The sequence below is a fragment of the Vigna unguiculata genome, chromosome 8 (genome assembly GCF_037176805.1).
Source record: "Vigna unguiculata cultivar grain cowpea cultivar isolate G323 ecotype 2 chromosome 8, ASM3717680v1, whole genome shotgun sequence".
Taxonomy (NCBI): Eukaryota; Viridiplantae; Streptophyta; class Magnoliopsida; order Fabales; family Fabaceae; genus Vigna; species Vigna unguiculata.
Window position 1 is genome coordinate 36,946,807 of NC_140799.1, and position 16,573 is coordinate 36,963,379.

Sequence of the window (16,573 nt, forward strand, 5' to 3'; positions counted from 1 at the left end):
TGTTAGTACTGTAGCCATGCTTTTTATATTGAAAATTAAAAAATTATACATGTATAAAAATATATAAAAATGAATAATAATAATAACGTAATTTGAAAAATATAAATATCTAAATAAAAATATTATTTTTACAATGAAAACAACACAATTAAAATAATAATAAGAATAAATTTGACATGATTTTGAAGTGTTGAGTTACGACTTGGTAATTTTAAAATTTTCAACAATCAATAATAATTTCATTCAAAGAAAAAACTAAATAAAAAATTTAACTGTGTTCTATATCTATTATTTATGTAAGAGATAATATTTATTCAAAGAAAAAGTTGAATAAAAAGTTATATCTACATCTATTATCTATATAATAGATGATATATAGATACATAGTAATTTTAAATTTTCAAAAAATTAATAATAATTAATGAATTATAATTATAATTATATTATAATTAATTAAATTTAACTACACGCATAATAATTTAAAATTTTTAACAAATTAATAATATATTCAAAGAATGATTTATACATTAAAAGTATTTTTATACATTTCAAAATAACACCGAAATAATATAAATTAAAAAATAAACAAAATATACAATTCTATATTTTAAATTCGTAGAAACTAAAATTAATATTTTTTATTAATACATACCATTCAATAATTGTTAACAGTATTTTAATATTAATTTTTAAAATTTTTTAATATGTAACAGTTTTATTAAAAAATATTGTAACAAATTGAAAAAAAAAAATTCTTTGGTTTGTAAAAATCTTTCCTTGTTTTTTTTTCTAGCTTTTCTCTCCAACCAATAAAATGACAGTTTGCATAAAGGGCCTTGCAGAAAACCCTAGTTGGCCCGCTTCATTACACTGTCTCCATAAGAACCCAGAGACTGATATTGCAGAACCTGCTTCCGCCGCACTTAGAAGAAGGGAGGAGAAGAAGGAGGAGGCATCTTCATTACAAAGATGGTTAAAGGACGCCAAGGTGAACGTGTCAGGTTTGTGATCTGTAGTTTATGCCTCTTCTAATCATTAATTTCATTTTTATAAATTTTAGCGTATTGCACATTCATGAGTGTTTGTTTATGCTATTGTGGTTTTCCTCCTTTGCAAGACTTTATGTTAGGGGCTCAATTCTTGGATACAAGAGGTATGCTTTTTTTCTTTTTCTATTCGATTACCGTTAGATTCATTTTTGTTTTTCAATTTTGTATCATGTGTTAACTTGCTTCAAAGGCGCGTACAACAGTAACAGAATTAGGTTTATGATTTTGTCATAATAATTTTGATCCGTGCCATTTCTATATAGTTGACAATAGATGTTGATTAAGGTAGTGGGACTAAAGAAATTGATTGTGTTGTTCAGGTCCAAGTCAAATCAGTACCCAAATACTTCTCTCATCCAGATTGAGAATGTAAACTCCAAGGAAGAAGTTGCGTGGTACGCTGGGAAGCGCATGGCTTACATTTACAAGGCCAAGGTAAAGAAGAACGGAAGCCACTATCGATGCATTTGGGGTAAGGTCACCAGACCTCATGGTAACAGTGGTGTCGTTAGAGCTAAGTTCAAGTCTAATCTGCCGCCAAGATCGATGGTAAACTTTTTGACACATAATTTGTTTTTGTTTTTGACATTTTTTTGGTGGTTTATTAGTGTTGATTGTTTATGCATTTGCAGGGAGCAAGGGTTAGAGTGTTTATGTATCCAAGCAATATATGAGGTAATTTTACATTTTTTCTGAGATATGCATTATCAACTGTTACCCCACTATGTTTCATTGAAAACTGTGATCTCACACTTGTTCCGAAACTCAGCTATATGACCTAAAAAATCCTAGTTTAAAATACAATGTCCGAATAAAGGAAACAGTGAAGGATTTTTGCATCGGTTAATCACTTTCTATGATAGAAGAATGGCTTGTAAGCAATGCAATTGCCAAACTGCCGAAGCATTTTTTTTTAATCTTTTTATTCAAATTAATATTATAAAAAATTGATAGTTATCATATTCTTATTAAGCCAATTTTGTTTTCTAAAATTGGTATGTTTATTCAGTTTGTGGAGATTTCATATTATATTTTAAGGTAATATTGTAGTTATAATACTAGTTAAAGTATAATGCCTGATGAGCTGCTTTTTTTAATGTTAGCTTCATAGAATCAATGTTACTCTTCTAGTTTGTCTGAGTCTAACAATTGATTGTTAGTTTATTGCTTCCTTTTGAAATATAATGCAATGCTAATAATCCCTCTATTCAAACTCTGTTTTAGTGTTTGTGTTTTGCCCTATTTCCCTATTTCAAGTTTGCACACAGTTCTTCTTGGGAACCTAATTTTATAAAATCAATTCCCAGGATTTTATATGTGCAGATAGCAAGTAAAAATCCTTTCTGCTTGAGCAGTCTCCTTTATCCATGGAGATATGCTCCAATGTAATTGGCTTACAGTTTCATTCAAATTCTAAGAATTGGTTTGTTATTTGTTATGGTGTTCCTGTTTTGTGCATATTAAGCTATAGAAGGCAAGGTTAGTATATCTTTCAGATTGTAACCCAAATCATTGTCATTATATTTTTACCATATTTCATTTGGTAAGACAATGCTAATTCCTTCATTTTAAACTCTCAATTGTTGTATTCTATCTGTCCTTTTTCTTTATTTCAAGGATGACTTGAACACTTTCTTCTAAAAGTCGCACACAGTTCTTCTTGGGAACCTGTTTAACAAAATCAATTCCCAGGATTTTATCTGTGCGGATATTAAGTGAAAAACCTTTCTGCTTGAGCCTTCTTCTTTTATCCATGGAGATATGCTCCAATGTAATTGGCTTACAGCTTCATCAATTTTCTTGAAGAGGGAATGTTTGTGGTGGGATTTTGATGATTTTGCAATTAGGTATCCAAGGCATTGTCCATATGGGACCTTTCACATTGCTTGGGATTTGCCTGTCTTCTTTCTTTATTGGGATTGCTTTTCGTTTGTTGATGATAATATTTGCCGTATGCATTTAAGTAACTAATCTATGTATTAATTTGCATGATAGATAACGCTTCTGTTCTGGCTACATAGTTTAGTTTGTTAATGACTCGAGCAGTATCCTAAAAAATCATAGGAAAGAAATCTGATAGTAAAGCAATAATGTCATTGAAATGGCTGTGGTAAATAAAGTTCCAAAAGTTAACATGTAGCATTTGATTATAAATAGATAGCAGCAAATTGAAGATTGCATCAGCTTCTGCTTCGTAGTAGTGCACTTAAGAATATCAAATTTATTATCATGATAACCCTATTCTATCCTACATTATCTAATTGGCTATGAATTGGTCGTTGGTTTTGCAGATTTTCAGGATTCGTTGAACGTGGGGCTTGTATGCGAGTTAATTTTTTATGTTTTTTGGTAGCTCATGAGCAGAATAGTATCTCGTTTAGGATAACGAATGAATCGTATGTTTCTTTTTTCGTCAAGGATTTCGAGTCTCAATTTTATAAATGGATTTTTTTTACTTAACTGTTTCACATAGTCAGTTTCGCATCCTCTCAAAATTTGGAATTCAAAACTTAAATGACGTAGACCCCACTAAATTTGTTATATAATTGATAGAAGAGTGATTTATGTAAGGTTTATAAATTAAAATTGCTAGTAGGAATTTGTTACGAGTATTGCTTCTGGCAAACAGTCGTCAATTTTCGTATCTTGTTGGTGTATTAGTTGTCGGCGACGATGTTCGGACGACAGGATTGACCCATCAATATCGTTAAAACGCAATTGCGTTTCCAACGACTCAAAAACTAATAAAATAAGCTGACAACCATCTGCGTATTCTCTAGAGGAGCCATACGTGAATGAGAACCGGAGGGGATTTTGACCTTAAAAATTGGGTTAAATTTGTTTTGTGTATTACAACTTTTAATAAATTAGAAAGTTTTTTAAAATTACTTCTTTGTTTTCAATTAATGATTATAAGACGACACTAAGGTCCCTGTAGGTTATCTGGATACCATAGATTGGTAGTCTGAACACGACAACATACTATATACAGGAAAGTACAAACATATAATAATATTCTTATCCTATAGGACTGAATATTCAAGTAAATTAGAAATATCAGATAATATCATAAATTATGACACTAATAATAATAATAATAATAATAATACACCAAACAATTTACTGAAACAAGAGAAAATAGTTGTTTAAAATATACATTTAAAATAATTGAAGTTTTCACTTAATTTCAACCAAATACCTTACAGAATGGAAATTGAAAACAATTCTGGATTCCAGTTACGGTTTTGATGTATAGTCGTGCCAATACCATTTTTTAATTTATTTTACTTTTGGTTCCGGATCAGTTTTGTGATTATAGAAAATAATTAAAAATAATACTGTGAATTACTAAAGGTTTTATGTTTATTTTAGATTTAATAATTTTTTGTCTCAATATTTATGAGAAATTTATTTTCTTTATAAAAAGAGTTATTATAGTCAATTTCATCTTTATGTTGATCACAATGAGATGGTGCCATGTAGAGGATATATTCAAAAAACAAAATTACTATTTACGTTGTGATTTACATGATCACATAGAATCTTTTCAACCAGGATAACATAAATATAATAGAAAGGTTGATATTGACTTCTTTTAAATAAAATTGGAACTGAATTAAAAATAAAAAATTCATAAAATCATATTGAATAAATTTCATAAGTATTGAGATAAAAAAATCTGTTAAATATTTATTTTAGTTATAATGATTTGGATTTTTATTATTCTTTAGACATGAAATATTTTTAAAGTTTTAGGTGTATTTCTATTTAAAGATGGATTGGGATAAGTGTAAACAATGAATTTGGATAAATTTGAAAATAAAGTATATTGTTTTGTCTAAAGGATTTAGAAAGGAACTTGTTGGATTTAGAAGTGAAGTTTGTAAATAATTTGAATAATGTGATAGGTTGAATAAAAAAATATAACACAAGCATTAATTGGGTAAAGGATTTCTTTCTTAAAAGTAAAAATTATTTATAGTAAAAAAAATAAATCCTTTGTAGTAAATTGAAATCTTAGTGTTAAATCATTAAATGTGTGTTTAACTTTTTCTTAATTACATTTGACATAATTTTTACACTTTGAGATAAAAAGTTAGAAGCAAATTATTATAATAAATAAAAAGGTTTATTTAGTATAATAACAACTATTTCATGTATTTATTCTTATATACTTTACAAAATCACACTTTTTATTCACTTATTTATGTATATTGGTTTTATTTTTAGTTAATATGAGGTCCAATATAAAAGTATCTAACAAAAAATAAATTTTGTTATGATGATTTTAGCTTAGATACATTTTAATAAATAAATTTAAGTCTAATTCAATCTTAAGAAGTCAGTTTGTAAGGTAAAAGAATGAGATTGACACTTAATTTAGATGTGTGATTTAGGAACATAATATATTAAAATGATTTCGTTGATTTTATTCTCAATTATACTCGCTAAATTGATTTTAATATATTCTATTAAACATGTTATATTACATCTAAAACTAAATAGAATATATATTTTTATTTTAAAGGGATTGAAACATTTGGAAGGTGAGAATATACAAAGAATAATGATATGCAAGTAGTTAATCTTAATATCATAAACTTAATAAGTTATTTCAATCTTAATTCTTTAAACAATTAAATTTAATCAAATCAATTACAATCTCATTGAATATAGATAACATGCAATTCAATGTTGAAATGTCTAATGAGGTAATTGAAAACTCACTACCCATTTTAGGTGATTGTGCATCTCACCTTCCTCCACCCTCCTCCACAAATTGGGAAATTAGGGTTTGGTTGACAAATTTGGTGGACCACATCATCAAATGAAACAGTGCATGCATATTAACAACAATTTATACAAACCTTTGTTGACTTCTATCCATTAATGCATAGGTTATAAACCCATTATTGTTTTTGTTTACACCAAACATCTTAGGTAACACTGCATTAATATATTTATTTGGACTGAATGTTTTTATGCACAATCTTTAATTTTTCTGCTGAATTTTTTTAGTGCCTTTTTGCTAAACTTTCCAAATATACTAACGTTAATATATTAAAAAAACTTAATCCCTCTTCCACTCACTACTACATTCAAGACCCTTCTTGACTTTGGCTAAAGTGATGGTTTATGATTTTTTTATTTATTACAATTTTTTTTTTATTATTATTAGAATAATAAGTACAGGCATCCATGTCATGATGTGTAATACGCACCACTTCAGGTGGGTTTGCATTATTGGTGCATCGTCAAATTTTGATTCCATGAAAAAAGAACTTTTTTTCTCAGAAAGCTGTTTTTTTTTTCAAAGAAATTGAGCCCAACAATAAGTTAACACTGTTTTCACTACGTAAATGTCACTTCTTCAAAACAATTATGGTAGCCAATAGAACGTAACTTGATTGTCAAAAACAACGCGCTTTTACCCACGAGTTCTGGAGTTTCCCCCCACAAAGAAACACGTAAGTAGAAGAAAATGAATAACTGATAAAAAGATATTAAATTTCATCAGTTAAATATTAAATAACTATTATAAATACTAGCGTAACACAGGCGTTATTGTGTCTCTATACATTTTTTAAATATGTGTGATATTATATTAGTAGGTGATAATATTATAATATTATTAAGTTAATATATATATATTAAAATTATATTTATTAAAAATAAAGTGAAATATATTAGAATAGATAAAAGAATAACCATTAATAAATAATAAAGAAGAGAAGAAGCAGAGACATCTGATTTTATTAAAGGTTTGTAAAAGTAACGGTCAATTTTTAAAAATTTAATAAATTATTATATTTAAAGAGTAAAATCGGTATTTTAAAAAATAGACACAAAAAGGAAAATCCCTTTTATATATTGTTATAGATAAGGATAAAAAAAATATATTAATTTTAAGATATAAAATGATAAAATATATAAGGATAATATTAAGCAATAAAAATTACAAAAAGAATAATAGTGAAATAAGAAAATGTACTATTAGAAGAAAAATAAAGTGAAGTTTGGTGTGGTGTGAGAATAGTAGTGTTTGTTTAGATGGGTATCTTACCACCTATACTCATTGATTATGAAAGGTATGTGCCAGTTTCACATGCACCTATATATGTTACTCTACTATCATCCCATCCTTTTCTTTTCTATTTTTTAATGCACAATAATTAAAAAGAAATACAACTTAGGTACTATATAACACATCTCATTAAATTCAAATATATTAGAATAATAGAATTTAATACTATGTTATTGTTAAGTAACATCGAGACTTATTTTTATTTTGGTTGAAGAATTGTAAACATGTCTTTACTTATGCTTTTATTTTAATCTCAACTCTTTCAAAAATTAATTTAACTAGTTAATTTTTGTTAGTATCTAACAAAAACGATAAAGATATAACACATATTATTTTGTAATATTTTTTATTATTACTTTTAAAAAAAAATAAATTGTTGTGTACCAAGTCTTATGTTGTGACACATGATACTCACAATGCAACATATCAGGATAGTGCTACATATCACTCTATTTATTCAATTTAGTTTTTTTATGTCTTTTTTATTCAATTTATTCAATTTAATCTATTTTTTTATAAAATCGAATCTCTCAAAATTAAAATCAAATTTATTATTTTTATAAATATTATATATATGTATATATATTAAAATTAAATTTTGTATTAAATATTTCTAGAATACTTTTAAATGTACTCTGACATATTATTAAAATTCATTTAAATTAATTACTTTTAATCTTATAAAAATATAAATTAATAATATAATAGTTCTAAATATTGAAACTTAAATTTATTTAAAAAATATAACCATATTTATACTATAAACAATAAAGTATTGTCTCACTTAAAATAAAATATAGAATAAATATTTGTCTGACTTAAAAATATTAAAATTTAAAATAAAAATAATTTAAAAAATCAATTTTTATTATATAATTAAAACGATAAAAAATAGAATAATTTAAAAAAATAATATCTACAAATTAAATTTTAATTATTATTATTTTTATAAGTTAGTATGTAATTATTTTAATTTTTCTAATTTAATATGTTAAAAAGTTAATTTTAATAAAAATAAAAGTATAAATAATAAATCTTATCACAATTTGAAGAGAAAAAATATTATTTTATATTAAAAAATTAAGATCGAATTGAATAAGAGTGACATTAATAATGACACGTTGAACGTAATATTGTGTGTTATACCATTAAACTTGATATATGAACAAAAAATAAATAAATAAAAATGATTTAAATAAGAAATAAAAAAAATACTAATTGACACGTGATATATTTTGAAGTGGGCAAATCACTTTATTAACTTAAAAGTATTTAATAGATTAATAGGTAAATATGTAATGATGTAATAGAAAATAATTTTATAAATTTTATTGAATATAAAATTTCTCATACTCGTATGCATATCTACATATGTTATTCTGCAATAGTACTACTTTGATGTTGTAAAACTACAACCATCATTTTGATGATTCTAGCTATCAGAGGTATATCATTCACTAGTTGAAGTGTAGATAATATATTTTAATAAATAAAATAATCTAAATTACATATTGAATAAAACATAATCATAATAAAGTAAAAATATTAACTAATTAAAATGAAAATGGTAAACTAAAGTGCATATAAACATGTAATAAAGTTAATATATGAATTTTATTATTTATCACAAGTTACATTCACATTCATCTCACATGAATAATTCTTATGACTTTAAGAGGACTATTATTAAGTTTGGACATAAAGATTAACATGTGTCAACAATTTGATATGTCAACAAATCTATACAACTATCATACTTTATTCTATTATGATATAAATAGTTCTAATTACCTCAATTGGTAAAGTAATTTTTACTCTTTTTTTTTATTATGAATATGTCATCCTCAACTAAGTGTAAGAATCCTTAATTGATTATTCATCACATACTACATTTATTTATTCGACTTGATGTATCATTAAAATTTAAATATCTCATTTAAGATATGTTTGGATTATAAGATAAATTTATAAGAGTAGATTGGAGTGAATTTAAGAAAAAAAATAATGAAATTAAAGTTATTTGAATTAAGAAAAAAATATGAAAAATGAAAAAACTTAAAATGAAAATCTATAACTATATATAAAGGGGATTCCCTCTTTTGTGTCCACATTTCATAATTCCAATTTTACTCTTTACAATTTAATTATTTATTAAATTTTTAAAAATTAACGGTTACTTTTACTAGTTTTTATAAAACTATTTATTTATCTTCTTTTTCTTTTTTCTCATACTATTCATCAACAATTATTTTTTTCATATTTTCTCCATACATTTTACTTTAATTTTTATAAATATACTTTTATTTTGTTCATTAACTTAATAACATTACAATATCATCAATTATAAATATAATTTGAAAAATGCGTACATACAGATGCGATAGCGCCTGTGTTTACACTAATTATTAATAATGGTCGTTCGCCGCGCAAAACAATTAGACCCTTAATCTCTTAATTTCGTACTTACACCAAATCTAAACAATTCGGAATCTATCAAACATCACATTTTCGACATACCCATTCAAATATGTTTTAATTTAAATTTACAATTTTTAAATTATTTTTAAAATTTTACTTTATACATTATACATTAATATATCAATCCAATCATAATTTTTTTATTATTTCATTTTTTTTAATATTTTTCTTAATCCAAAAATTTCATTTCTCACTTTTTCTTTTCTACATTTTATTTTTAATTTTTTTACTCTCTCATACCAACTATATGATCCAAACATATCCTTAAAGCAATTATTGAAGTAATTGGTGGGATATAGTTCCCTTGATCAAGTGGTGGTGTATATTAATTATGATTTATGATTAATTTAATTTGAGATCCAGTGTGTCGTTTTCACATTCTCTTATCCTCTCTTTTTCCTTTCATACGTTTACACTGATAGGTTGGTGTCAGGTCTTCAGGTCTACCTATTTTCAGACCCACCCTTTTCTCTGCACAAATTGCGCCACCACCCCCATTTTTCTAATCCTCTGCACTCTCTACATTTTCTTATTTATTCTCTTAAATAATGTTACTAATTATTTTTTATCAAATCAATTAGTCTAGAAACTGTTCCAGAAAACGGATCCCGAGACATGTGCAATCCAAGAAGCATACACTGTTCCAAGAATTTTATAAACCATTTTGTTTCTCACATCTATCATGAAAGTAAGGGAGGGAAATAATTAATGAAATTAGGTTTGTTCAGTAATTTTATGGAAATAGAAAGTAAAATAAAAACAAAAACAACTTTTTTTTTTCACTTTAATCTTTTTCATCCTTACTTTTCAATTATTTTACCGCTTTATCTTTTTCATCCATTCTATTTCCCTAATTTCAACTACATATAGACGTTTATAAACAAAGAAATAAAATTATTTGTACTAAAATTTTATTTACAAATAAAATGGTAAATATTTTAGACTACGATACATTATTTGTAATTTAATAAAATTAGAAAACTTCGTTTCAAAATAATAATCTCACATCTATCAAACTATTACCTATTAAGTATTTTTTTTGTTATCACACCATTGTTTTAAGTAAAAAAAAATCTAACCAATGTACTTAGGATACTGATTAAGAATAATTAATCTGTCTTAGTTCTTTATTTTTATATTGAAAGTTAAAATAATTAAATACATTAATTAAGATAGTATAAATGCATATAACAAATTTTATAAAGATAAAAATGATTTTTTAAAATTTTAAACAAAACACTCGTACAAAAGAATGACTTTGAAATTTATAAGATCTCTGCTAAAACATTTTACATAATTGTTTTTTTTTTTATAATTTTTTTAAATGTTTAACACTATTTTTTTTCTAATTGTTCTGTTAATTTAAATATTTTTATATTTAATTATATTTAATTTTAACAATATTAAAACATAATTATTTTTAACATCTTTGTCTTTTAAATAAAATACATTTATATTAATGATGATTAAATTAGAATTAATTTAATATTATACCTATTTATATATTTTTTTATATGATTCGATGTATATTAATCCTGCCAGATTAGCAAATGAAAGAAAAATAAAAAAAATATAATCCAAACATTTCTTAAAATAGTCAAACCTAATTATTAAAATCAGAATCCGTTAAAAATTAATTTCCGACCAGTACGGAGAGTAGGTTTCCGGTGTACACCCACATCAATGTGAACGTTGAAAATATCCATCTCCAGAGTCCAATCTGCAATTCTCATCCTTGCTTTTTCTTACATGTAAAAGATTATTTTATTATACGACAAATTAAGTCGGTTAAGAATAATGAGGATAATACACAGAATAGTAACTAAAAATAAATAAGAAATAATTGTCGCCAAAATTTAATTACATTAATGCTATTTTCTTTTAAACAAAATGACCAACCACCGTGTTGATTGATATTACATTTGGTGACAGTGAAAATAAAAAGAATAAGAAATAAAAGGGAATAAAAGAAAGCACAGGGAAGCGAAGGAGGAACGCAGTAAGGACCTGTTTGTTTACGCGCTTTGCCTTTGGCATCCATTCATAAAATCAGTTCCTGGGTTTTGAGCACAAACAAACAGTCCCTCACTCTCGATTGGAACATTGGAATCAATCAATCAAATCAAATCAAATCAAATCAAATCAGTGAAACGGTGGTGGCGATGGAGGAAGGAGTGGGTTGTGAGATTGATGGAAGGGAATTTTAGGCGGAAGGTTCTCAGATCCACGCTCTCTCCGTCACAGAATGAAGGGTGGGAGCCGTTTCTTCACCATAGCTCTGGTCTCCGCCTGGTACGCCACCAACATTGGGGTTTTGCTCCTCAACAAGTATCTTCTCAGTAACTATGGCTTCAAGTACCCTATATTCCTCACCATGTGCCACATGACCGCTTGCTCCCTCTTCAGTTACATCGCCATCGCCTGGCTAAAGCTCGTTCCCATGCAGACCATACGATCCCGCCTCCAGTTCCTCAAGATCGCCGCTCTCAGCCTCGTCTTCTGCGTCTCCGTCGTCTTCGGCAACGTCTCCCTCCGCTACCTCCCCGTCTCCTTCAACCAGGCCATCGGCGCCACCACCCCCTTCTTCACCGCCGTCTTCGCCTATCTCATCACCTTCAAGAGAGAGGCCTGGCTCACCTACCTCACCCTCGTCCCCGTTGTCGCCGGCGTCGTCATTGCCAGCGGGGTAACGCGTCGCAATTCCCAATCTAACTTATTTCGTATTTTATTTTATTTATTTATTTTATTTTTCTTCCTACTCCTCTCGCGCTTTTTTTAATTTTATAGAAAAATTATCTTAATTATCGCTTTGCTTTTAGTCTGTCAGAAATTAACAAAAAATATTATTTCTTTCTGAACGCGGTTTTACGAACATCTATTTATAAATGTTAGGCAATTATAGCACCGACACTTGCAGACAAGACCTCCACGACTTTAACATAGGAGAGTACTATTATTGGAATCATTATTAAAATAAAGAACAAAAATCTTGTTTAGTCATGCCCTTCGTCCAATTCCAGAACTTACCGTGTGTGAAGTTTTTAAAATTTTATATTAATTACTTCAAAAGTCTTATACAGGATGGTTTTTGAGTGGGTGATATTATAAAGTCTTATCGAGCATGATTCTTCTTTTGGTTTATAGTGTGTAATCTTCAATTCTGGCACTTAATTAGAAATTATAGTTAGTTGTTGTGGTTTTTAAGATAGTTTTTCTAAAAGTCAGTACACCTATCATGTATCACAGTTTGTTACTAGATTACAGTATTAACGCTCTTTGATTCATGCTAGTCACTCTATTATGTTAAGTTAGAGTTTTTGATTGGTTGCACTGGTCGGCACTATCGAAAAATATTGTGACTTTTAGAAATATTTTATTTTCAATTCGGTAGGATGTAGGGTTATGCAGCTCCATTGGGGAATTTTGTACTTTTCATGAAACTGTTATATTGCTCGGATTGTACATCAGAATCTCTTCTGTAGTTACTTTATTTAAGAAAATGTTTGGTTAGGTTTGTTTGAGAAGCAGAGGTATCGTTGCTTTACATGTGATATTTCCGGTTATAAATAAAAACTTGTTTCGTTCATGTTGTGTAGCATTCTTGGTTTTCATTATTCTTATTTGCTGTCCCCAGCTTGCTGATTGATTCTTTTTACAAACTGGGAATTTTTTTCATGACTTTAGAAGTTTTAATTGCTGTTGAATCAAAATCAACTGTCGGCGAGGGACAGATTAAGCATTGGCAAATATTTTTTTCTCCCTCTTATGTATTTTTATTGATGAGTATAAAACAAAAATAATCTATAGCTTCTGATGTACTTGTTCTTTGTTTTCTTCGCTTATAGGGTGAACCGAGCTTCCATTTATTTGGATTCATAGTATGTATTGCAGCTACAGCTGCACGAGCCTTAAAATCCGTGTTGCAAGGAATTTTACTTTCTTCTGAAGGGTATGTATAATGAACATGCTATTTAGTTCATTACTATGTTTTCTTCAGTGGCCAGATTATATTATATTAAATATATACTGATACGTTTCTTTCGTGTACCAGAGAGAAGCTGAATTCTATGAACCTTCTTCTTTACATGGCTCCAATTGCTGTTGTTTTCCTTCTCCCTGCTACACTAATAATGGAAGAAAATGTGATTGGCATTACATTGGCTCTTGCCAGAGATGATGTGAAGATCATTTGGTATCTGCTATTTAATTCAGCACTTGCTTATCTTGTCAACCTGACCAATTTCTTGGTCACCAAACATACCAGTGCTCTTACCCTGCAGGTATGCCTCACTTATTTATAAAGGCATACGTCCTTTTCTTTGCAAACTTTGATATTTTACTCAATGAACGCATCTGCTGTAACACACAAGTTTGTCGTCAAAATGTTATTATTTATCTAATTTCTTGTTTTTTTTTTTTGTTTTAATTTATTCGTTTCCATATGTTCTTTAGTGCCTTCATTTTCGTGTTGTTATTTCTCTAGGCGCCTTATTATTATTGTTTTTCATTTCTTTAAGAATAAATTATTTGGAAACACATTTACCTAGGGTCATCTAAGTTTCTAGACTGTCTAGTTAACTAGTGTAGAGTTCCTCAAAATTTCCAAGCACTTAGTTTTCCAGTTTCCGTTTCATAAGTAGTTCAAGGATTGGTGATGAATATTTTCTATTGGATCTTTAAAACTAGTGCCGGGGCACTATTTTCAAATACTGCTATCTTTCAGGGCACGGGGGTCTAGTTCTTATGATGCCAAACTATTTACTGAATTTCTCTGTAAAATTTAATCCGAGTTAACTGTTCAGTGACATTTCAGATGATATTGATTCAGTTCATTAGAGATATCTTGGCTAAGTTCATTATAGATATATAGTTTATGAAGAACTATAAGAGTTGTTGTTTAGGGGTGTTTTTCCGTGGAAATGCAGATTTAAAAATTTGTTTGTTGGCATTTTCGTAAACGGGTGTGTAACACCGTATTCTTTTGGATTCGTGAAAGGTCAAAGGAATTTGATTCAAGTGAGGATAACTGGATAAACAGTCCAGGACTTGATACTTGCACAAACTTATGTTATGTTCATGCTCTAAGAACTAATCCGAGATTCGGCTCTTGCAGGTACTTGGGAATGCTAAAGGTGCTGTAGCAGTAGTAGTTTCAATTCTGATATTTAGAAACCCAGTGTCAGTCACTGGAATGATGGGTTATTCATTCACAGTCCTTGGAGTAGTTCTTTATAGTGAAGCCAAAAAGCGAAGCAAGTGATACAGATGCTGTCATTCATGAGATTTGGGAAGTCAGCAATGAATTCCCTATATTTGTCTTCATCCCTGTGGGGACAACCTCGAGATTCCGTGAGGCAAATTTGTTAGCATGATTGTGACCAGAATCCGGATGTTTCAGACTATATATACAATTTTTTTACCCCCACATGGAAAGCCTCATTAAACGGTTACCGTATTAGCAGCTGTGCAGAAATAGCCCACAGTACAAAGTTTCAATAAGTGACTGATCGATCTCTTTGAAGAAAGAGTTGTAGAATTGGATCCTCTGCTCATTTGTTGTTTACATTTGTTTATTGATGATAAAGTTCGTGGTTTTTCTCATAGCAACAGTTCTGTATTACCTATCCCAAAAAAATGTGTAGTGTGTAATGTTTTTTTCTTAATGAGGGTTGAGGGGATTCTATAGTCTTTCAAACTAGGAAATTATACAACTTTTGTTCATTATGTGTTAGAATGTAGCCATATATCCTTTTTATTTTACAAGTATATTCAGAATCTGGATTGACTTTATTTATAAAAATAATTTCAAGGGCCATAACCCAACGGCATCATACACATGAATAGATCAGTCATCACTTTATTTTTGTTCCTTCTTAGTAGCCCTGATTTTGCAAGTGTAGCTTTCTTCATTTTGAATTTTCATTTTGAAGTTCATTTCTTGTTATCTCCAAAGGAGACAAAGAGCTTTCTACTAAACCCCGCAATTTTTAGAAACGTACGCGAATGCCACATATTTTGGTCACTTACAAAGCACGCGACATTACAACTAGTTTTCAAGATATTAAATATTGAAACAGATCCATTTGCTTAGGGCCTCAACAACGAACACTTGTCACTCATAACCAATATGCAACTAAGGTGTTAATGAGATTTCTGAATACTATCTTCTCGAACACCTTTCTTGGGTCCCAGAAAACATGCTAGCAACTTTACTGGGGGACCCTCGTCTAGAATAACCAACAGGTATCATCAACAGTAAGCAGAAACACCCAATTCCGTAGACCCATATTATAAATTGCTCATTCCAAACGAAGTTTCAAAAAGGAAAATTCAAGGTAGTTACCAGTTTAGAGTTGTTTTGTCAGCTTGCTTGATAGCTGTTCAAATTGAAATTATCACCATTTAATGAGGCACCAATTCAAAAATCACGAACATATGAGACTGGAAGTTCTTCTTCAAAGAGTCTGTCTCATTGAAGAGTTGTTCATAGTGAGGCTTACCGTAAAGAACATCTTCCACGGAGGAATAATTGTTGAACTTAAACATGAAGATCATCATGAATAATGGGGCCAGAAGTAAGAACTTAGAAGTTAAAATCGAAAACTAATCCAAAATATATTCAACATAATCGTTGGAAGTGTAATGTCATAATAGCAATCGAATAACCTTATTTTCCATATACTTATCCCTTCTTGTTGAAATTTTTATACGTTTCAGCCATTGCCAACTTCAAAGAAAAGCAGGAATCATTGAAATAGAAAACAAAATTTTGAGAATGAAGAAAAATGTTCCGAAAACATGAAACTAAACCAACCACACAACTGAACATCGACCGTTTTTGTTACAAGTCTTGGTCTTTTCGTTAAGTGCTAATAAAAGACATATCTTTCGTCTCTTAGATGTTCACCAAACATACCCCCACCACTTTCAAATGTAATGTAGATTTTAAGACCTTTAATTT

General features: G+C 28.5%; 2 protein-coding genes across 3 annotated transcripts; both read left to right on the forward strand.

Moving 5' to 3' along the window:
• Positions 1-819: 819 nt before the first annotated feature.
• On the forward strand, positions 820-3,509 carry LOC114195217 (large ribosomal subunit protein eL33w-like). 2 transcript variants are annotated; one of them, XM_028085610.2, is made up of 5 exons: positions 820-1,001; positions 1,118-1,153; positions 1,370-1,598; positions 1,682-1,724; positions 3,341-3,509. In XM_028085610.2, the coding sequence occupies exons 1-4, from the start codon at positions 970-972 to the stop codon at positions 1,721-1,723; spliced, it is 339 nt and encodes a 112-aa protein (XP_027941411.1). In that variant the 5' UTR covers positions 820-969; the 3' UTR covers position 1,724; positions 3,341-3,509. The 2 variants fall into 2 exon arrangements, with proteins under 2 accessions (XP_027941411.1, XP_027941412.1); XM_028085611.2 differs by lacking the exon at positions 1,118-1,153 and having other exon boundaries at positions 839-1,001.
• Positions 3,510-11,546: 8,037 nt separating this feature from the next.
• On the forward strand, positions 11,547-15,378 carry LOC114195216 (putative sugar phosphate/phosphate translocator At3g11320). Its single transcript, XM_028085609.2, has 4 exons — positions 11,547-12,298; positions 13,458-13,561; positions 13,664-13,892; positions 14,726-15,378. The coding sequence occupies exons 1-4, from the start codon at positions 11,858-11,860 to the stop codon at positions 14,870-14,872; spliced, it is 921 nt and encodes a 306-aa protein (XP_027941410.1). The 5' UTR covers positions 11,547-11,857; the 3' UTR covers positions 14,873-15,378.
• Positions 15,379-16,573: the final 1,195 nt, after the last annotated feature.